This window comes from Halichoeres trimaculatus, unplaced genomic scaffold (genome assembly GCF_033239565.1).
Source record: "Halichoeres trimaculatus isolate MK-OKI-2021-1 unplaced genomic scaffold, fHalTri1.1 fHalTri1_scaffold_17, whole genome shotgun sequence".
NCBI lineage: Eukaryota > Metazoa > Chordata > Actinopteri > Labriformes > Labridae > Halichoeres > Halichoeres trimaculatus.
Genome location: NW_027437195.1, coordinates 5,285,620 through 5,308,547, shown reverse-complemented (window position 1 = coordinate 5,308,547; position 22,928 = coordinate 5,285,620). Strand labels below are relative to the sequence as shown.

General features: G+C 40.6%; 1 protein-coding gene across 1 annotated transcript in view; it reads left to right on the top strand.

The window, feature by feature from the left end:
• The window catches only part of rock2a (rho-associated, coiled-coil containing protein kinase 2a), a 65,457-nt gene that overhangs the window by 35,610 nt on the left and 6,919 nt on the right, over window positions 1–22,928 (top strand). The window contains exons 8-31 of the mRNA XM_074691527.1: window positions 365–456; window positions 647–806; window positions 897–951; window positions 3,420–3,508; window positions 3,628–3,676; window positions 4,039–4,174; window positions 4,730–4,821; window positions 7,065–7,311; window positions 11,915–12,021; window positions 12,544–12,703; window positions 12,964–13,124; window positions 13,491–13,675; window positions 13,772–13,841; window positions 14,105–14,208; window positions 17,404–17,590; window positions 17,752–17,845; window positions 17,932–18,026; window positions 18,195–18,386; window positions 18,468–18,636; window positions 21,005–21,075; window positions 21,158–21,246; window positions 21,330–21,408; window positions 21,505–21,763; window positions 22,038–22,251. Coding sequence (XP_074547628.1) covers window positions 365–456; window positions 647–806; window positions 897–951; window positions 3,420–3,508; window positions 3,628–3,676; window positions 4,039–4,174; window positions 4,730–4,821; window positions 7,065–7,311; window positions 11,915–12,021; window positions 12,544–12,703; window positions 12,964–13,124; window positions 13,491–13,675; window positions 13,772–13,841; window positions 14,105–14,208; window positions 17,404–17,590; window positions 17,752–17,845; window positions 17,932–18,026; window positions 18,195–18,386; window positions 18,468–18,636; window positions 21,005–21,075; window positions 21,158–21,246; window positions 21,330–21,408; window positions 21,505–21,763; window positions 22,038–22,251 — 3,156 coding nt within the window. The remainder of the gene's footprint in view (window positions 1–364; window positions 457–646; window positions 807–896; window positions 952–3,419; window positions 3,509–3,627; window positions 3,677–4,038; window positions 4,175–4,729; window positions 4,822–7,064; window positions 7,312–11,914; window positions 12,022–12,543; window positions 12,704–12,963; window positions 13,125–13,490; window positions 13,676–13,771; window positions 13,842–14,104; window positions 14,209–17,403; window positions 17,591–17,751; window positions 17,846–17,931; window positions 18,027–18,194; window positions 18,387–18,467; window positions 18,637–21,004; window positions 21,076–21,157; window positions 21,247–21,329; window positions 21,409–21,504; window positions 21,764–22,037; window positions 22,252–22,928) is intronic.

The following is a 22,928-nucleotide window of genomic DNA, read 5'->3' as shown; positions in this document are numbered from 1 at the left end:
AAATACTGTCTTTGTCTTTACTCAGATTTCAATGCACAAGGTATTTTTGAAAGAAAATCAAATTGTAAACAAATGCTGCTTACTTTTAAATTTCATTTGCATATCAGTAGATGTTATTAATCTCTCAATTCAAAGCTAATTACAGCCCAGTGAGTGGCAATATACTTAAAAGAATTGATTCTGCCCAGTTGGTCAATCTGTTCACAAATAAAATGAGTTGATCAGTGAACTTAATCACTCGGCTTGTTGTTAAAACACAAATTACAACATGGGACTCCAAAGGGTCAAAAGCTTCAAAACTGTCCCTCCAGCATGGACAGACAGATCTGTTAATCCCTCTGTGCCTTTTACTCTCTGTTTTTAGGGATGTGCGATTGGGCAGAAATGGCGTGGAGGAAATCAAACGACACCCTTTCTTCAAGAACGACCAGTGGACCTTCGACACCATCAGGGAGTGTTAGTATCTCTATACAGGCAGCATCACCTCAGACAATAAATCAAACCTTCTGTCGAGACTCAAACTATGAACAACAGCTGAACTGCAGGACAAAATAAACATATTTATGGCACTAGAAGACAAAGTTGTTTTTGTTTACAGGTGCTCATTCTTGTCTTTTTCTGTCCTTCCCTCTCCCTCCTGATTCAGCGGTTGCCCCCGTGGTCCCAGAGCTGAGCAGCGACATCGACACCAGTAATTTTGACGAGATTGAGGAGGACAAAGGGGATGTTGAGACTTTTCCTACACCTAAAGCTTATGTTGGAAATCAGTTACCCTTTGTTGGCTTCACATACTTCAAAGAAGATCAGTAAGTTGTCTGTTTTTGCTGTGTTGTAAATTTTAGATGATGTATGTCTTCCTCCTTGTGTCTTGACCTTGTGTTCACTTCCTTCATCAGGTTACTCAATGCCTCAAACAATACGGCTGTGACTCATGAGAACTCAAAAGGAGAGGTGGGTGATTTTTCATTCAATCACAATAACAGCCAGGTGCACCGTGAACAGCCCCAGTAACACCTTCTGTCCCGATCTACTGAGAAAAAACAACAGGGTGTCAGTTTACATGACCAGACAGAACAGGCCTGTTGACATTGCGATCAGTGCGGCTTCATATTCTAAGGCGCTAAAGATTATTATGGAAATGACTCAGAGGAGGATTTCTGCTCTGATCCCATGATTTATTTGTACTTTGTTAGAATTTCAGTGTTCTTAGCCTCACAGAGAGACTTAAGCAGCTTTCAGAGTAAGAAGCTGAGCTAAAAGCTAATCTCTCGCTGACTTCGGTTCCAATTGATCAGCCTAAACAGTCTGCTCCTGCTTAGGAGGAAGACAACAGAGGCCTTGGGTTTATTTTCAGAGTATCTTACTGTTATATAGACTCTGAGGGTTAATCACTTTTGTTCTTGTTCTCATGAACTCTTTTATCTTGAGAAGTTTATAAAGAGACCGTCCTCCATGTTTAATCCAGAGCTTGCTGCTTGGATGAAAGTTATTAGACTTCAACTCATTAATGTGTCATTTTCAATATAATTATATTTCTGTAGTCCTTTACAATAATCAAAAAGATTCCCATAGTGTTTTACAGCAGTGTTGGGTATTACAATTTAAATACAAGCTAACTTTAAAACTGTACATGAAAATAAAGAGCAAAAGGCTTTTCAGAACAGATAAAAAAGAAAGTGTACATAAATAGGGTAGCCTCAGAGCCAATCCCAATTGTCGCTCTTTACCCTCCCCCTTTGTCTACCCCTTCCCCTTGGCCCTCTGTATTGAGAGCCAAAAAGAAGGGGTAACAACAAGACGCCATTCAATTCCTAGCTCATCACCAGCAACTAGGGATGCACGATATTATCGGCACAATATCGGTATAGGCTGATAAAAGCTTAAAAACACGTTTATCGGTATCGGCAGATATGAAAATTTCTGCTGATATGCACAGCCATTAAGGTGCTATTCAGTTAGGATCATTATTATTTTCCATCTGAAAAATAAGCTCCTTAAATAAAATGTAGCACTTCATTTATGTGCACTGCAGAGCTCTGTGTCTGTCACCAGTTTGTTACAGTAGCTCTAAAATAATCAAATGCAACTTGGTTATGTTTAAAAATGCATTGTACATTTAAAGTTCATGTGATCTAAAGAAATTATTTTTCTGTATTTCAATACTGAATGTCTTGAGTTTGAAAAAATTATACATTTCTTATTTATGGTAAAATCAAATGTTTTTTGTCTTGTTTTATGTGTGTTTCTTAAACAAATGAGACCGTTACAATAAGAGTAACATATAAATTCCAGGACAGGATAGACATAGCTTTCTTTACAGTGAAAAAAGTCAGACTAGGGTGACACATTCACAGCTAACAGACTGTACTACGTTGTACTGCATTACATGAGTGATGAGACAGCTAAGCTATGAAAAGCTTACATTAAGCTAACATTACAGTATTCAGAAGCCACATCATGTTGCTTCTAAATACTGCAAAATTAGCTTAACATAGCTTATGTAGCTATTGCAGCTCCTGAATGCAGCTAAGCTGTCTAATCATTCTTTCATTCCATCTTATCTTCTAACAAATTAATTTCTTTTTAACTTGTATAAACATATACTTTTTTTAACTAATCTTGAAGTGTTTTTAACTTTGTTTTGTACAGCGTCCTTGTATAGCTAATATTTATGTGGATTAGCAAAAGATTGAATTTCTGATAAAAACCCGAGTATCATTATTTTCAGCAGTTACCATATCATAGGAAGTTTGTCATAACCCCCCTTTCTTTCAAGTGAGGTCCCAGTTTGTCTTCCCTTTAACTTTACGGAGAACTGGGATACCCTTTACTAGACATGAAAGCAAAAAAAAAAAAAACAAGGGCCAAGGGATTGGAGGACAAGATCAGTAGTGGTGTGTGAATGTATAGCATTTTAATGTGTAGCATTAAAAACAAAGTTGAAAATCAATTCTGAAACAAACTGGAAGCTCGTGGAGTCATGACAGCACAGGGGCGATGTGTTCACGTCTGGACGTGTTAATTCAAAAGAAGAAGAAAAAGAGAAGACTGGCTGAGGCAGACGTTAAAGGTGGAACTAATGATTGCATGAATTACCTTCTCAAGGTCCTCCTGATTAAAAAAGGGCTTCACTTTGGTCAAGAGACAGAGCTGAAAAAAGCTTGTTCTACCAACAGAACTGATCTGTTTATCAAATTTAAAGCCACTATTGAAAGTTACCCAAGATTTCTTAATTGTGGTTCAACGAAGGGAGCTAGAGTGTCACAATTTGTTAATTTAGCATTCAACATATATGAAGTACTCAACAAGATACATCCTGTTTTCCATTTGTGCGCAGAGATGTGCCATACACTGCTGTATGTGGCTAACACAGCCCAGTAACTTACACACGTGTGTAATCGTTTGTTTTCTTTCCACAGTCTGCAGCGCTGCAGAAGAAACTGCGCCAACTGGAGATTCAGCTGAACAATGACAAGCAGTTCAAAGATGAATTAGAGCACAAATACAGGTAACAGGAGCTGAAGAGACATCATCAAACACTTTGTTCATCACGTTACCACGCACAGAATTGAGCTCAGTGACAAACAAAGTCTTGTCTCTTTTTCATATCTTTTTTTCTTCCTGCAGAGCGACCACCAGTAGACTCGACAAGATCATCAAAGAACTTGAAGATGAGGTAAGAGAGTGAGGATGAAACAGGAGTGAACATCTGAAACTGCAGCAGACAGCTGTTGGTGTCACAAATGATGTGCATGCTTTGGCTCAGTCTCCCCTGGGTGATCATGAGTTTTCCCTTGAACTATTAAAGTCAGAATAATCATGTGCTTAGTCTGTCGTTTTCAGTAAAGTTCAGCTGGAGTGCCCACTGAGCTTTAACAGCTACTTTAGAGTATATACTTTTTAAGTCTGATTTCTGTAAAGCCTCGTTTGGATTCAGAGGAATCTTTTCTTATAAACCTCAGGGGATTACCGCATCATGCAGCCAGTGGTATAGTCAATGCTGATCTTAATATTTAAGGTTTGTTTTTATTTTTTCAGGTGGGCACCAGGAAGAGTCTGGAGTCGAATCTGAGGCAGCTAGAGAGAGAGAAAGCTTTGCTGCAGCACAAAAGCCTGGAGAGCCACCGCAAGGCCGAGAGCGAGGCGGACAGGAAGCGCTGCCTGGAGAACGAAGGTGAGGTCAAACACAACATGCCCCTGAATTTACAAGTCTTTTAACACATGCAGGGTTAGGTATTGAAAAATAATGTTCCAGAAATGGCGGATGTGTCATAGTTTCAAACTTTCCTCAAGTTGTAACATTACATGGACAAAGTTTCTCAGTGGAATTTAAGCATTGGCTTTTCCCTCCACCACTTTTTGGATGAGCTGATTAAAGTGAATTAGCTTTAGTTTAAACTAGAAGTGATGTGATGGATGTTTAATGAGTGCCTGATATGAAGTGGATAACACTGCCATCACATGGACAAACAGAGTGTAGGAGGAAGAGAAATGTGTCAGCCTGACTCAGCTCAGCTCACTTTTCTCTCAGATTCTCTGATAAATAAAGTAAAATGATGAAAGTTTACTCCAGTGTTTTGCTGTTTAGTTCACATGAAGAGTTAAGTACAATCACAGGAAAACTTAATGACACAGTGAGAAGGAAGAGGCCCTTCTCAGTAGCTCTAAACTTGATTCAAATGAAAGATGAGTCACTCACTGTTATGTGTTATTCTTCTGTGTTGTGCAGTCAACAGCCTCAGAGATCAGCTGGAGGACATGAAGAAGAAGAACCAGAATTCACACATTTCCAATGAGAAGTACAGTCACCTCCAGAAACAGGTCAGCCACTTTCTGTTTCACATTTCAGCCTTAATTCAGCCAGGTTTAGGAAAGTGATCTCTTTCCAAGGGAGACCTGGTAACATTTGGCAGCAACACAGGTTTTAACCGCAAAATGATCAGAATAAGTCTGTAGAACTACAGGGCCAAGGACAGGAATCAACCAGACCTTTTGCACACAGATAGCCTGGAATTCAGAAATTTTGCTCAAAATTTTAAAACATCCAGACTCACTAGGTTTTCAATTTAAGTCAGATTTTAGTTTGTCTTTGTTTTTTCCAGGAAAAAGAGACACCACAGCAACGACAACAACAATGACAATGTGAAAAAGTTTTTTTTAAATATTTTTGCAAATTTATGAAAAATAAAAATCCAAAGACATCACGTGTACAAAAGTATTTACAGCCTTTGCCGTAAGGCTATGAACTGAGCTCAGGTTCATCCTTTATCCACTGATCACCCTCAAAGTGTTTCTACACCTTTAATTGGAGTCCACCCCTGGTAAATTCAGCTGATTGGATGTGATTTGGAGAGGCACACACCTGTCTATATAAGGTCCACAGGTGACAGAGCACAAACCAAGCATGAAGTCAAAGGAACTGTCTGTAGACCTCTGAGACTGGATTGTCTCCAGGTAAAAATCAGGGGAAGGGTCCAGAAACATTTCTGCTGCTTTGAAGGTCCTAATGAGTCCAGAGGACTCCATCATCTGTAAATGGAAGAAGCTCAGAACCACCAGGATTCTTCCTAGAGCTGGACCCCTGTCGAAAACTGAGCCGCTGAGGGACCAAGACCCTGATGGTCACTCTGTCAGAGCTCCAGCAGTCCTCTATGGTGAGAGGAGAACCTTCCAGAAGGACAACCATCTCTGTAGTAATAAACCAATCAGACCTGTTTGGTAGAGGTCAAACAGAAGCCACTTTTTTCAGTAAAAGGCTCATGTCAGTCCACCTGGAGTTTACCAAAAGGCCCCTGAAAGACTCTCAGACCATGAGAAAGAAAATCCTCAGCTCTGATGAGACAAAGACTGAACTCTTTGGGGTGAACACCAGGCGTCATGTTTGGAGGAAACCAGGCTCTGCTCATCACCTGGACCATACCATCTCTACAGTGAAGCATGGTGGTGTCAGCATCAGGCTGTGGGGATGTTTTTCAGCAGCAGGAACTGGGAGACCAGTCAGGATTGAGGGGAAGATGAATGCAGCAATGTACAGAGACATCCTGGATAAAAACCTGATCCAGAGCACTTTGGACCTCAGACTGGGGCCATGGTTCATCTTTCAGCAGGACAACGACCCTAAAACCACAGCCAAGATATCAAAAGAGAGGGTTCAGGAAGACTCTGTGAAGGTCCTTGAGGGGCCCATTCAGAGCCCAGACCTGAATCTGATCAAACATCTCTGAAGAGATCTGAAAATGTCAGTGCACTAACACTCTCCATCAGACCTGATGGAGCTGAGAGGTGCTGCAAAGAGGAATGGACCAAACTGCCCAAACAGAGGAGAGCCAAGCTGGTGGCATCACATTCAAAAAGACTTGAGGCTGTAACTGCTGCAAAAGGTGCATTAACAAAGTATTAAGGAAAGGCTTGAAATACTTATGTACATGTGATGTCTTAGTTTTTATTTTTCTTAAATTTGCAAAAATTTCAGAAGAACTTTTTTCCCGTTGCCATTATGTCGTGCTGGAGTAGAATTTTGAGGGGGAAATGAATTTATTCATTTTGGAATGAGGCTGTAACAGCAAAATGTGGAAAAAGTGAAGCGCTGTGAATACTTTCCGGATGAACTGTAGAGTCATATCCAACTTTGGGAACAACAAATTTCATGGAGAGCCACGTGTCTTTGTGAACGCTGAGGATTTTTCAAAAAGTCAGCAACTTGTTCAAGGGGAATAAAACTAAATCAAATTCTAGACCAATTTAAAGTCAGACATTTTTCATGACATGACTGATTGATACTGCACATCATTAGACGGCTCCTCGTCACTGTAGTGAGCTGTACCTGCTGTGAACATTTGCAGTCTGTTGTCAAAATTTACACTTTATACGTCACATTTTGTGATATTTAGGACAAGGGCCAGAAATTGAATGGGTAGTTATTCAATATACTTTATATTAAAAATGTCTCCAAATCAGGGTCTACTAAGTTATGTGAGTTTTTATCTCTTTCATGAAAAGAGAAGGACCTGAATTCAAAGTTTGCCTGTGAAAATGTGATTTGTTTCCGTGTCTGTCTCCATCAGCTGGAAGAAGCAAACGCATCGCTGCGGGCCGAGTCTGAGGCGGTGACGAGGCTCCGTAAAACCCAGACTGACAGCAGCAAGCAGCTACAGCAGCTGGAGGCAAGTGTGCGCGAGTGGCAGGACAAATCGTGCCTGCTGGAGCGCAACAAGCTGAGTCTGGAGAAGGAGTGCATCAGCCTGCAGGCGGCGCTGGAGACGGAGAGGAGGGAGCACAGTCAGGGCTCAGAGACCATCAGCGACCTGATGGGTGAGTGATGCACACACATTACTCTGGGACTACAATCGAGGAATGAAAAAGATAGACTATCAGTTTGATTTGCAGATGTTAAGGCTGTTTTTTTATAAACTGTATCTTCATTATTGAAACTGTATCTGAAAAGTAGTGAATCTGTTGCTCTTATTTTAGATAACTCAATGATTATGGTGGTTTGAGTCTGGGTGTACAGCCCTAAACTAACTGAAGGAATGGAGAAACTGTTGTGGGAATGAAGTTGAAAGCCTCTTTTATTTTTTAAATTCATTAGTATTTAGTATCATTGCAATTAAAAATGTATTTTACAAGAGCGTCCTGACAAAGATGACAGGAAGTCACAGACTTAAGTTACAAACAACACAAAACAATGAAAAAAGCAGATCAACATATTCAGTGTATCAACAGAAAAAAATAGCAAAGAAAGCATTTACAGCCTGATGCAACATCCTCCAACATCTTCAGTCTACTTAAAAAAAAAAAAAGATCTGAGGAAAGCTGCTCCCTCAGACCCAATGTCTTCTCAACAGGTTCCACTTTGCAGGAGCTGCAGATCTAAAACTCCTTTTTCCCCATTTCAAGTCAAACTTTAGGAACAGACAGCAAAAACATGTTGTGTGAATGAGAGACAGAGTGGAAACTGTGAGTTCCAACATTTCTCAACCTAATATAATCTCATAAATAGGAGGGGAGCAAATAAAAATGGCTTTATAAAAGAGGACATGATGATGATTTGGTAAATTTGGAATAGACAACACAGGCCAACCAACTCGAGAATACAAGTCACAAACAACCAGTAATAAACCTCAGTGCTCCATGATAAGAGGTGAAGACATAGTGAAGATGCATTCATGTATAAAACATCACCGTAGTCAATAACCTGATTAGATTCTTTTAGAATTTTTGGGCTGCCCATTCAATAAAGATTATAATTCTTCAATATTTCTCATGAACACAAGACCATGAGAAATAATTGAATGATGATGATGTCAACACACTATATCAGGAGCCACGTTTTCAACAAAATGAACATCATATGTGAGTCAGTTTTTAGATTCATTCAAGAGATCTGACATCACAACTTTTCTTCAAGCCAGCTTATAACAGAGACTAAAATGAAGAACTTAATTTTGAAAAGAAAAATTACAATTTAAAATCATTAAACAAAAAATCCCCATACTTCAATACATCGATCTTTACTCCCACCCCTAACAGTCAATCAGGGACAAGAAAGTTGCAACAAGAAGTCTCTCTTTTGCAGCAAATAAAAAACAGGACTTTTTTCCAAAATAAAAACCTAGACACAGCTTCAGTTTCTTAATGAGCTGCTAAATGTGACGCTTAAAAGACAGGGTATCACCAATTAAGAAAGCTAAATATTTATAAGATGAAACAAGTTCAATCTGAGATGTAATTATCGAAAGCAAGTCCTGTGTCTTAGTCTTTGAAACATCATTAAAATCATTAGTTTAGTTTTTTCAGGACTTTAGAACAGATTAAAGTCCCTAAACACGACTTGTACAGCATTAAAAATGAGTAGCACAGTAGTTTTGTTGACCTTCAGCTCGTCTGATGAGAAGACTGTTATCACCTTGTAGCTCATGGGAGCAAAGGTCAATGACTATTTACTGCAGCAAAGCAACAATTGTTTGCATTTTCCGACATTAAATCTTCCCTCAGAGGATTCCTGAGTGTATTTCTGAACAATAAATCCTTCTACAAACCTTGGATGAAACGTGGTGTCTCAGCCAGTGTCTGCCATGCAGCTTAAATTGCAGATTTAAGAGGGCAGCGAGGTGAACCAGCGCACTGTGCCACTCAAACACAAAGCAGCCCAAAGAAGCTTTCAGGCCTCACTGAAGAGTTCTCCCTGCAGACTCTTTTCAGCAAACAGCACACTCTCTATCTGTGTTTGTGCGTGTAAGTGGTTGAAATAAATCTATTTGTTAAAGCTTTTATCTGAGCAGGTTTGTCTGGAGGTGCTTTACAAAGCCACAGTAATTCAAACAAGAAAGAAATCTGATCCTGAAGAGATACGAGCCTTAAGCCGCCTTTGTCACACTGGTTAAACAAATCTAAGGAAAATAATAAGAAACACTTCCTTCAGCAGACAGGATTTACAACAAACCAACAGTGTGTTGCTGGGTTTCAGCCGCTGACTGTGTCTGTGCTGCTCTGATCTCCAGTGTATGTTTGTATAAGTTTATAAGGGAGTCTGTTATCATTAAAGCCAATAATCCAACCTCTATCAGATTCAGGCAGTGCTCTGTGTATTTAAACTGTCCACTGACAGCTTTTATCTGCTTCTGTTAATTAATGTGAGATCTCACGGAAAGCATAAACAGTAAACACACCCAGATACCTGCTCAGTCTCTTCATCTGTTTATCCTATAAACACCTCGGCTCTCTGTAAACTGGGATGTTGGAGGAATAGTGTTGGTTCAAAGTGTGTAACTCTGGATCAAAACACTGCTTTAAACTTATTTTCTTTGAATAATCAGAGTATTTTGTTTATGTTTATATAAACTCTTTGTAGAAAAATACACAGAGAGGTTTCACACCAGCACATTTCTGGTTGTAGAACTGCAAACCTGCTAACATGAGATGCTAACAAAGCCGGCGATTCACCCCTGTGCATAAATGTGATTTTTGACCTTATGCTTTTCGCTGCCAGATGGGATCCCCAGGTCTTAACCAGTATTTATGGATGAGCCTTTAAATGGTTTTGTAGCATCAGAAAAAGAGACCCTGAGACTCCAGCTGTGATGAAAACAGTTTATTTAACCACTCAACGCCGGAAACAGGGGGTAATCTTATCAAGTGTTTTTGTCTTATTTTCAGTGTAAAATGTCTTTTTAGACTTAAAATAGGCCAAATTCACCTGCCCTGACCAGAAAAATGTCTTGTGTCAAGTTGTTTAAAGATAAAAATGAGACCTGAATTGTTGAAACAAGTAAAAAAAAATCTGCCAATAGAACAAGAAAAATGTTCTTGAAACTTTGCTTGAAAACTAAAATACCGTATTGTCTTAATACAAATAACTTTTCTCTTGTTTTCTTAAAACAATCTTAAAACAAGTCATTTTTCTGGACTAGTCAGGTGAATGTAGCTCAAATTAAGTCTAAAAAGACATTTTTTTACTGAAAATGAGACAAAAACACTATCCGATTTCCATTTTTGCAGGTTGCAATTCGATTCGATATTGATTCAAATGCTTCGATGTTGATTCAGCAGAAGTTGAAATACACAAATAATTAGAGTCTGTTGAAGTTTTCAATATTTATTTTCCTGCCCATATAAAGGTATGTGGAATGTTACCTGGGGCTTGGCGATTAATCGAAAAACGATTGAAAGTGACAGTTAGTGAGCTGACAATAACTGAGCTTCCAACATTTGTCGAACTGCTCTAATATTCTTTATCTAAATCTGTATTTTTTTCCATTCTAGCTGATATGTGTTTTCAATTCCATTGCTTAAATTAATAACCCTTATTTGTTCATCTGTATGTTCATTTCAGTTGATTGTTTCAAATTTACAGAATAAAGTTGAGTGAGATTATCGTGAATTAACTGAAATCGAGATAGAAGGTTCAATTAATCGTGATTTTTATTTTTGCCATAATCGTCCAGCCCAACACAAACTTCAGACTTAAAAGTTGACAGACCTGCCTTAAATTTGCCATTTTGTTGTTGTTTGGTTTACCACGGCCTCCACCCATGCATCAGGAATAACAGTGCCCCCCACTGGCCAGGAGGTGAATCGACTCAGAGGATTTGCTGAATGGATATTGAGCTAGGCAGGGAAACGTTGTGATGCACTGATTAATCAATATTTTTACCCAACCCTAGCTGTAATCATACTAAAATAATAACACTTGTCTCTTCATTTAACTCTTGTCCCACAGCTCTCACAGAAAACACGCACTGCAAAGAAACATTTGCTGTTGAATTGCCCACGGGTTAAAAAGCAGGAGACTTGTATGTCATTTTGTTAGTGTGTCATTTTAGTTGAAACTATTTCAATCAGATTATCATAAAGGTAAATGTTACCACACTGAGTGCAAACACACCAGAGTAAGAAGACTGAGAAAGTGAGTCATCTTAAGCTTCTGGATTTTGATCGTGTTTGAATTCAGAGATTTTTTTTTATTATTTCATAGTAAGTTTTCAACACATTTTTTTAACAATACATTTCTTAATTTTTAGTCTTAAACAACATTGTGAATTAACTGCAGATAAGCAGGAACCCATGCGGAAAAAAACAGACAAATTAGCAGCTAATGTTCCTGTACACAAACAAACCCCTGGGCTCTCACGAACATCAGCACAGGCAGGACACATGTGCAAGAAAAGGGCTCAGGTGCATCTCTTGGAAATAATAATAACAGAAATAACCAAACCCATGTCAGAGGGAAAAGGCTCCCAGATTCTGCAGACTGGACCCTGCATGTCAGACAGTCCAGAACAGAGACACATATTGGATAATGGTTTTTAGTCACTGAGTTTTAAATGGGCTTTCTCAGAGATCCGGCTTTAAAGAAGTAACTTGCGTGCACAGAATCCTCAACACATCTTTGTGTTTCGCTGCTTTTGTCTGGCAGGACGAGTCGCCGGTCTGGAGGAGGAGGCACGTCAGCAGAGACAGGCTCTGTCCAAGGCCGAGAGCGAGAAGAGACAGCTTCAGGAGAAACACACAGACATGGAGAAGGTAAAACTGTCCGTCTCATACTTAAAGAACTTTCTACTCTTCGTGTTTAATCTCCTATTTCTGGGCCCCCCAGAGAAAGTCTGAAGTGAGTTTTAGGATCGGGAAAATCTGTGCGTAAATATTATGCTGAGATGTTACAGAAAACTGAAATACACCATTGGCATATTCATGTGTTAGTCGGCTGCTGTTTTATTCTTCACTGAAGACTGAGATGCTGTTTAGAAAGAATTCCTGAGGGTAGATCAGACATCTTGATCTGCAAAGATGAAATTTAAATCATGAGCCACTTATGGAGCACTTTGTCTTGTATTACCCATCATCAGTACAAAACATTGCATAATTAATTTTTGAATTCTGTTCAGTATTTTCCTTCTTTCACAGAATCTGTTATTAACCTATAAAAAAACACATTGAGCCTCTTTTTTATTGATTTAGTGCCTCACTGAAGAGCTGTTTTCTGTTTTCATTTTGTCTGTTTTGGTGGATTTATCAGAACACCTTCACCCTTCTTTCTCTGTACAGGAGATGAGCAACAAGGAGATTGAGTTGACCTACAAGCTGAAGGTGCTGCAGCAGGAGCTGGAGCAGGAAGAGGCGTCTCACAAGGCCACCAGGGCGCTGCTGGCAGACAAGAGCAAAATCAAAGTGACCATCGAGGGCGCCAAGTCAGAGTCCATGAAGGGTATGAGCTCGATTTCTGATCACACGTCTTCTTTCTTTCTTTCTTTCTTTCTTTCTTTCTTTCTTTCTTTCTTTCTTTCTTTCTTTAGCTTTCAGTTTACCCCAGTTTGAGCTGTAATCTCTAAAAGATGTAAAGATGAAAAATGAGGCAAGACATGAACCCTTAAAGCACTGTGACAGTGTGATTTATTATTGTCACAGATGTAGCATTTATAGCACATTTATTCAAATATATTGACGTGATAAATGACTCGTATCCAGAGATGGAGCAGAAGCTGGCAGAGGAACGATCAGCCAAACTGCGTCTGGAGAACCGTATCCTGGAGCTGGAGAAGCACAGCAGTATGATGGACTGTGACTCCAAACAGGCTCTGCAGAAACTAGACGAGCTGCGCCGACACAAGGACCGCCTGACGGAGGAGGTGAGGGGGTGTTTGCAGTTTGAGCAGAACAAGTGAGGTGTTAGAGATGATAAGACCTGCTGCAGACACAATCATATTGCTTATGTAAGAAGTATTGAAGGGACTGGATTAAAGAAATTCATTTAATTATCAGTATTTGACTTAAGAAGACTATGTTTGGTATGCCAGAAACTCCTGGAGTGCAACAGTTAACTGTGTTAAAATGTGTTTGCGTAGTAAACAAATCTTAACACACTTAAGTTCCGCCCCTAGTCAGAATATTTCCCTTCTAGCAATGACTGGAGTAAGTTAAATCTTGTGAGAAGTGAGAGCTAAGGTGATCCCTCATTTCTCATTACCCCTGCTGTGTTTGTTTTCATCCTCCAGGTGAAGAACCTGACGCTGAAGATCGAGCAGGAGACCCAGAAGCGTCACTTGACCCAGAATGACCTGAAGGCTCAGAACCAGCAGCTCAGCTCTCTCAGGACCTCGGAGAAGCAGCTCAAGCAAGAAATGAATCACTTGCTGGACATTAAACGCAGCCTGGAGAAACAAAACCAAGAGCTGCGAAAGTAGGTGTTGGATTTGATTTCTGCACTTGGATCATGTGCCAAAAAACAAAAATGAAAGAGGGTGATGAGTGATGAATGTATTCTCTTTTAATTTAGGGAGAGACAAGACACAGACGGGCAGATGAAGGAGTTACAGGACCAGTTAGAAGCCGAGCAGTATTTCTCAGTGAGTCTTTAAACGGCTGTTATTACACATCCACCTGACAAATGACTGAGAGAAACACAGTATGGTTCTTCATCTTGCTCTCTGAGTGTGTGGGTGTTCATCTGCCGACAGTCTCTCTTTTATTTCAGCTCTCACTAATGCTTGCTCTATTTATTATTTAACAAAGAATGCATTGATAAGGAAATGTGCACCATTCAATAGACTCCTCTCTGTTAGTGTTTACATCAGTTTAATTTGCTGTTTACTGGGTTTTTCTGTTTCAGACGTTATATAAGACACAGGTTCGTGAGCTGAAGGAGGAGTGTGAGGAGAAGAACAAACTCTGCAAAGAGGCACAGCAGTCTCTCCAGGAGCTACAGGAGGAGAGGTGAGATGATGGGTTTTTACACCATTATAGTTTTTAAGTAAAGTATGAGGTTCAGACTCCTTCCTGTGGTCTCTTCATGTCCATTCTCTCTAATTTCTCTCAAACTGTCACTGGAACATGTTCTACAAACCAGAGGTGGCTCATCTTCCTCACTGATTGTGTAACTGCTGACATTTTCTTCAGTGTTTGACCATGAAAAACAAATAGGAGTGTGTCTAACAGATGACTACGCTCTTCTCTGAGTCATCAGTTGGTCATACTTGCTCGCCAACTTTAAACTGGTGCAGACACATCAGAGACTGACATCAGTGCAGGACACGTTATCTGCAGCTGAGAGGGTGACTGTTAACAGAGAAAGTATCGACTGATACTGAAACATTCCTTTCAAAAAGATCATACTCTCAGTGTCAGAGCTCTTTCAGAACAGCTTTATGTTGATGACTCTGCTCTGACTGCATTTGGATCAAAAATAAAAACACACATGTGTGGGAATTGTACTAAAGGATGCTGCATTTTCAGTTTTAGTGCAGATTAAGGATGCAATAATCCAATATTTTAAGTCCTGGTGTGATACCAGCATTGAGTAAACATGTTTTCCCTAGCATTATATTTTGGGGAAAAGTAATTTAAGGTGTTGTCTTTTATAAGTCAGCTCTATACCCTTTTCTTCTATTTAACAGTGTAATAGCCTTAGGTTATTTTTTTATTTTTTTTGCACGACAGGATGTGACTGTCTCTAGAGCTGTGTTTCCATCAAGCAGTCGTTTCAGTTTGTCTTGGTACGCCGCACATTTTGTGTCGTTTCCACTGAATTATCCCGAGCCAGATCCCCAAATAACCAAGATGAGCCGTCCCACTTTTTGGGACCCTTTCGTATGGGTAGTGACTAAATTGATTTGCTCTATGAAGGTGGAGCTACAACACTGCAGACCGTTGATTGGTCAAAAGAATCATCACTTCCTGTGTGACAGTGGCTGCATTTCTCTTGGCGGCACACAGTCTTCTCTGAAACAAAGCTTGATTGCACTTTGTATCAGAGAACTACATGCCAATCACAGAGAGGACGAATGTCTTCCATCTGTGCTCTTTGTTTACTGTGTCGCGTTTTTCTTCTTCATTGGACTTATTAGCGTGGTAAACTGTGTCGCGCTTTTGCTGCGGCTTTATGCATCCGGCTTACACCCCGCCTACCACGAGAGGGCACAGTTTTGCTGTGGAAATGCAAACAGGATCAGGCTTTACTGTCTCAAACTGTGCCAAATGTTACTGAACCGAAGGAGACTGCCTGGTGGAAACGCAGCTAATGTTGTCGGGCCTTCAGGTTTGCTCCCCTGCTCTCTGTACCGAGCACGGCAAAGTTCACACATGTATGGACACACAAACGTGTTTGCACACACAGAAACTAGCACACTATGTATAGTGGACAAAGAGTTGGGAAAAATAATGTCACAACCACCACAAGAAACACTGAAAAAAAGGCTTTTTTGAGGGTTGCAAACCTCAGGGAAACACTGTTCTCTATTCCTTAAAGTGATACTCCGGGATGGAACAAGTTGGGTCCTATCACAAGGTTTAGGGCAGAAATGACCCCTACAGCAGTGTTTTTGTGCAGCAGAAGCCCAGAGCGCACGCACCAAACACCCCCTCCCTGCTCCTCTGCCGGTTTCCTCTGCACTCAGACGGGGCCATATTTTACTTGACCAAAAACTCAAATAAACAGACTCCCAGCAAAAAAATCTGATATCAGTCTGCATTCACGCTTTATTTAGAGAATTTTCAGCGCGTTACTTTCACACAAAAATACAGCTAAATAAGGCTCTGGTTCTCATCGTGTCTCTTCGTCCTGGCAGACTACCTGCGTTTGTTTATATCTGGCACGCCGCGCACACGGACTGATACTCTAAGCGGCGAGCGCCCCGTAGCCAGCTGTGGCTCTGCAGCAGAGGTTGCGCCGTTTTACAACACAATGAGAACTAGAGCCTTATTTAACGGTGTTTTTGTGTGAAAGTTCTGCCCTGAACCTTGTGATAGGACCCAACTTGTTCCATCCCGGAGTATCACTTTAATATGAGGATAACACTGAGCATTATACTTTGCCAACTTGGGCTTCTCTAACTTTTTAAACCAATCAAGTTAAAGATAAATATTTAAACTGACTTTCATTATTTAAATGTGTTGTGAGTAGGGTTACAAAGGGGCGGAAAATTTCCAATAAAGTTCCTGAAAATTTCTAAAAACTTTCCAAAGGAAGTTAAGCTTGGAAAATTTGGAAATATTTGAATTTTGTGAATTGTTTCATCAAAACTTACGTGACTTCATGTCATCCTCAGGTGGTGCCTTTAATGATCTTGTGCTGCAGGTACCATGCACCGTGCAGGACAGGACTGTGATCTTAATAGTCCTGCAGTCAGCAAAGAGCTGCTATGTGGTTTTAGGAATAGCACAGATATTCAAGTGAACTTGCATTAAATCTTGTTTGAGAGACAATCATGTCACAATATAATCACCTTAACTATATCTAAGTCTCTCATTGTAAATCCACAGTTTACTCCCATACATTTCTGTGGAAAGTTTCTGACTTCAAAAATTCATGAAATTTTGCAACCTTGGTTGTGAAAAATCTCCAACACTGGCAGAAATTACAGTTTAACTGTAAACCTCAGCAGTGGATTTGTGAGGAATTAAACTTTCACATTCTGCAGGTTGTTGTCAGTTGTTGCAGGAACAGCATGAAACACCCCCAAACCACAGAGCTGCTGTAATTATCTTCCTTCATGCTGTTTTAGCTCTGCCTGGCAAAAAGTCAAAAACCCACAGAAGAACATAGAACTGAGTTAAATAGATCAGTCCTATAGATCAGCTCTTTGTCACTGATATTGATCTTACTTTTTGAGTCTGTATCGGACAAATATCCAGGACCAGGACTGAATCTGTGCATCCCTGGTGCAGATCAACGTCTCCGAACTTTTGGTGTTTCAGAAAGTGCTGAAAGGATGATGAATAACACTGCACATGGGAAACAGATCTGCTCCATATCAGCAAACATATTGGCTGATAACGTCATGTGTTAAATTTAACACTGTAAATTTTAATAGCAGTTGTTGAAGAAGCTGTGTGTCATTGTCTCTGAGAAAGACTCAAATTTGGGGTTTGGATGAGAGTTTTGAAACCTGTAATTGCTTCGTTGGTTCTCAGGGACTCGCTGGCAGCTCAGCTGGAGATCACACTGACAAAGGCTGACTCGGAGCAGCTGGCGCGCTCCATCGCTGAGGAGCAGTACTCAGACCTGGAGAAGGAGAAGATAATGAAGGAGCTGGAGCTGAAGGAGATGATGGCCCGCCATCGTCAGGAGCTATCAGAGAAGGACATCACCATCAGCTCGGTAAGGCACATCAGCTGATACCCTTGGAGTGAACGTGTAATTATGTGCAGATGATCTGAGACGTGCTGGTAGGAGAGACAGCTGCTGGTTGGACAGCTGGCAGACAGCTTAGAGAGCTACCCAGAACAGAGTGAATGTGAAGTATTTCCTGTTCCACACAGCTGGAGGAGGCCAACAGGACCCTGACCAGCGACGTCGCTAACTTAGCCAATGAGAAGGAGGAGCTGAACAACAAACTGAAGGAAGCAGTGGAAGGTTGGTTAACATGTTTTATACGTCATGTATCATCACACACACAACATTCTCAGGTTTGATATTTAATGTTTCTTTTCTGCTTTTAGAATCAGAGAAGTCGAAGGATGTGGAGCAGCAGATCAGCCAGATGAGGCTGTCGTTTGAGAAGCAGCTGCAGTCAGAGAGGACGCTGAAAACTCAGGTGAGACCGTCTACACCTCAGCAAAGAGCTGCTGAAGCAGAGCTGATCCGACAGAGCCTGTTTTCATTTATCAGCCGCAGACAGACAGCAGCCCTCAGACGCTCGCTCATAATCCTGACAACTCTGAAAACAGGTTAAAGCATGAACTCTGTCTCTGTCTGTCTGCAGGCTGTCAATAAGTTAGCAGAGATCATGAACAGGAAGGTAGACCGCGTCGGGGGCAGTCGCCGGGGTAACGACACAGACATGCGACGCAAGGAGAAGGAGAACAGGAAGCTGCAGCTGGAGCTGAGATCAGAGAAGGAGAAACTCAACAGCCTCATCATCAAATACCAGAGAGAGATCAACGAAATGCAGGCGGTGAGTCCAACAGCCACACAGAGCTAAGACTGACATCACGTTTAACCATTCCTCGCTGACCTTGTTTTGTTTGGTTTGTAGCAACTGGCGGATGAGAGTCAGATGCGCACTGAGCTGCAGATGGCTCTGGACAGTAAGGACAGCGACATTGAGCAGCTGAGGAACCACCTGCAGACCCTCAGTGTTCAGTCCATGGACTCTGCCAGCATGGGGAGTGGGCCTGAGTTTGATACTGATGATGCATTCACAGGTAAGAGCCAACGACCACCAGGTAAACCTTAGATCCTGTAACTCTAAACATGATTATTCACAGATGTTTGAAAGCGAGTTAGGAAACTTTTGCAGTAAAGTTTGTCATAATGTAAGTTTCTTCTTGTTATACTGCATAGACAGCTTTTATTTCTCCAGGCAGGACTTATCTGCAAACATTATCACTTTGTTTTAATATTTTAATTCATCCTGAGACATTTTTTCCTCCAAATACATGAAAATTAATAACTCTTGTCATACATGCCAACTCCAGCACCAAACTTCCTTGAGCGGCTGTTCCTGCTGATTTCCTGAAGGATGAGCTCGAGCTCCATCTGGATTTCAGCAAATTCACAACTTTTAGTCTTTAACTTGCTACAAGTTTAAATATTTCTCTCTAAATTAATATTTAAGAGCGTTCTGCTGCTACATGCATGAGGAGGAACATGTACAAGAACTGAAAGTGGTTCCCTGAGTGTAAATGCAAATCTGCTCCTGGTTTCACACTTTCATCTGCTAACTGAACTCGAGCACTAGCTGAGGTATAACATGCATGATTAAAGAAACATGTCTTTAAGATTTAATGACTTTATTTCTCATCGTCCTCATTTTTTTTTGTTTTTCTTCCCTACTTTGATTTTCATCCAGAACTTTTTCCAAGCCAAAGCTTTAAGTTTCTCTGTATCGCTGAGGCTGCTGCTGCACAGGGGATTTTTTAAATCAGTCTCAGAAAATCAGATTCACAAATTGAGCCATCATTCCATAAATGTGGTTCTGAAAGGCTCTGGAGTTCACATTAAATGTACACAGAGATAGATATGAACCCATGTTTGCTTCCTCCCTTTTTGATCAATTTGATTTAGAGCCTGAGTGGACCAAAAAAGGTATAGCTTCATGAATCAGTATTAAGGATAAAGAAAAGTTCATGCTATTACGGCTTATTTTGGATTTGAATTTTGTAATATAGATTTATCTGTTTGGAGGAAATGACACGTCAAATTTCCACAGATATTATGCATTATATCAAACATTTAAAACCACAATCTGTAAACCTCAAATTAGATTGTATCAAGAAATACAAACGTAAGCCCCTAATATTTGGGAAAGTCTGCATTCATTTCGCTCCACTGACACAATCTTTAACCAAAAAAAAACAAAAAATGGAGACAAGGTTCTCCCAGTCTCACCGCCCTGCCACACAACCAACGGTCACAGTTCCCTTGATTTGATGACTTAATTTAAAGTGTTTATTATTTTGCTTTGTTTTTATGTTTTTTAATATTTTCTTTTTCTTAAGACATGCTTTATAATTTTGAACATTTCAATTTATATTTATTTATATTTATTTATATTTTATTAAAAAAAAAAGGAAAAATTAAAATTCACTTTCAAAAGCTTTAAAAGCTCGGCCATAAAACTGTAATGTAGCAGCATGTGTTGGTGAAAAGAGGTTTTCAAAAGCCTCTTTGCCACGTGACGACAAAGAAAAATACAGATTAATGATAAATAATATAAGTATAAAAGTAATCAAAAAAGATTTTGGAGCTAAGATCCATTGAACCCATGGAGCAAAGCTTTACTCTCCTTTAAAGTGACAGCATACGGGATGTTTTTGGCGTTGGCAGTGGCGTTGCTAACACTCATAGCCTCAACAGCGAGCTCGGCTCAGAGACAGGTGTGGTATGCTGTAGGAATGGGTACCTTTCACATATGAAATGATATGTTACTGATTCCTGGTACCTAGCGTTTGTGTTTATGTATATAAACACATAACCTTGTGTTTATGTGGTTAAAAAATATAAATTTGTTGAACAATAAAATCTCATTTTTTCTCATTTTTTCAATTTAACATATTTATTCTTCAGTATGTAACCTTGCAATGCTGTGTTCAAGGATGTATTAGGTAGCTAAACTTGGTACCTTTTCACGACTTGGTACCTCAGTAGATACCTGTAAAAGTACCCATTATGGTACCTATCCCTAGGGTTTAGGAATCGTTGTTTGGGGATCAGTACATGTAGTACATACAAGTCCACACCCTGTCTCCCTGACTGGCTAACTATACGGATTATATACAGATGATCTCGTCATGTTTTAATGTGATACTGATGAGAAGCACATTGGGTACTGCTGACTCACCAGGAGGTGGCGGTACACTTTAAGATATTAGAGAACGCTTGCGAATAAAGACCAGCGGTGCAGATACTCTGCACCGGTGAGTCCTGTCTATTTCCTGCACTTATCTAGGGAAAATAATGAAGTGCAGCAACCCTTTACTTTTGCTAGCTGGAGGATTTTTTGTTGTTTGTGCACTGACAGTTTTCTATTTTGCGTACTTGCTGTAACCTCCACGTCTCTCTCCCACGCAGAAACAAGGCTGGAGGGTTGGCTCTCCCTCCCTGTCAGAAACAACACCAAGAAGTTTGGATGGGAGAAGAAGGTATGAAGATTTAAAGTGCTGTGAAGATGAACAACAGTTGGTCCTTGTGTAACATAATTTAACCCTTTCTGTTCTGCTGCAGTATGTGGTAGTGAGCAGCAAGAAGATTCTCTTCTATAACAGCGAGCAAGACAAGGAGCAGTCCATTCCCTACATGGTGCTGGACATAGAGTGAGTCTGCATCCCTGCTCAGACTGACGGTTTAATATATTCACAAGTTCAAAGTGAATAACTTACTGAATTTCTTCACGCAGTAAACTCTTCCATGTGAGGCCTGTTACTCAGACAGATGTGTACCGCGCTGATGCCAAAGAGATCCCCAGGATATTCCAGGTCTGACTGATCGTTTTCTAAAACACCTGGATTAACAGAGTTTGAGGTTTCTTGCGTCATTAACCTTCTCTGCTGTCATCTTTTACCACCTTTCAGATTCTTTATGCAAACGAAGGCGAGTGCAAAAAGGAGCCAGAGTTTCCTGAGGCCATAGGAGAGAAGTCCAGCTACATCTGCCACAAAGGTCACGAGTTTATCCCCACACTCTACCATTTTCCCACCAACTGTGAGGCATGCACCAAACCTCTGTGGAACATGTTCAAGCCTCCGCCCGCTCTGGAGTGCCGGCGCTGCCACATCAAGTGCCACAAGGACCACATGGACAAGAAGGAGGAGATCATCGCTCCATGCAAAGGTAGGCTCTGTGGTGACTCACAGGTTCACTTAGGTACCATGGGGATTTCAGCTGTTTTAGTGCTGGGTCCTTTTTAAACACATCTATAGCTACAAACTAAATAATCCTTTTGATTCCAGAGGAAACTCTTCACTGTTTATGCCCCTTAATGTGCATAAAAACAAACCATGTTTAAATACTCTGTTTTCATTATCTGGGCGGTAAAATGTTTATTTTCTGTTACTGTTATCAGTGAAGAGATCTAAAAACTTGCTCTTTTTTTCATAACTACTAGTGAACTACGATGTGTCCACGGCCAAGAACCTTCTGCTGCTGGCTATATCCCAGGAAGAGCAGCAGAAGTGGGTGAGCCGACTGGTCAAGAAGATCCCCAAGAAGCCTCCTCCCCCAGAGCACTTTGCCCGCTCCTCACCACGCGCTTCCATGAAGGTCCAGCCCAGCCAGTCCACGAGGAGGCCGAGTCGACAGCTCCCCACCAGCAAGAGCAGGTGAGGAGGAAACAAGCAGAAATTCTTGGAATATCCTTGAAAGTTACCTTCCATATCAACAGTCTGCATACAGACCCAGGAAATTAGGGGTCATTTAGCTCCACTGCCTTCTGTATTGTACATAATGATCCTAACATGATTACTCTGTAGTGCAAATGAGACTTGTAGGATGTGTTCACAATGCAGTAAAAAGTGGCCTGAATCTGTTTTTTTTTTCACTCAAATGTAACATACATCTTGCCTTGTTTCTGACAGTGTGAACAGCACAAGTCACACAGAATCTGATGTTTTCGAGTCAGATTCAGGACTCTTTCAAATGTCGTTGGATCCATATAGGATTTTTTAAAAATGCGACTGCAATCTGAACAGCCAGGTCACATTTAATGAGACTTTGACATCGTTCTGGTGCAACACATCGCACAGTTCTGAGACACAGACATTAACACTCACAACTCGCTCACAAATTCACCGGCTGCCATCACACACTGTTTATAACACAAGATTGTAAATGAGATGACCAGCTGCCAGCATGTTATAGCCTAAGGCCTACGTTCACACTGCTGACCCTAATGCTAAATTCTAGTTTATTGCCCAAATCTGGCTGTTCAAGTAACATTTTTAAATGTGGCCTGTCTGTGGACTGTGATTACAGTAACAAACACGGTGGCAGTCAGTAG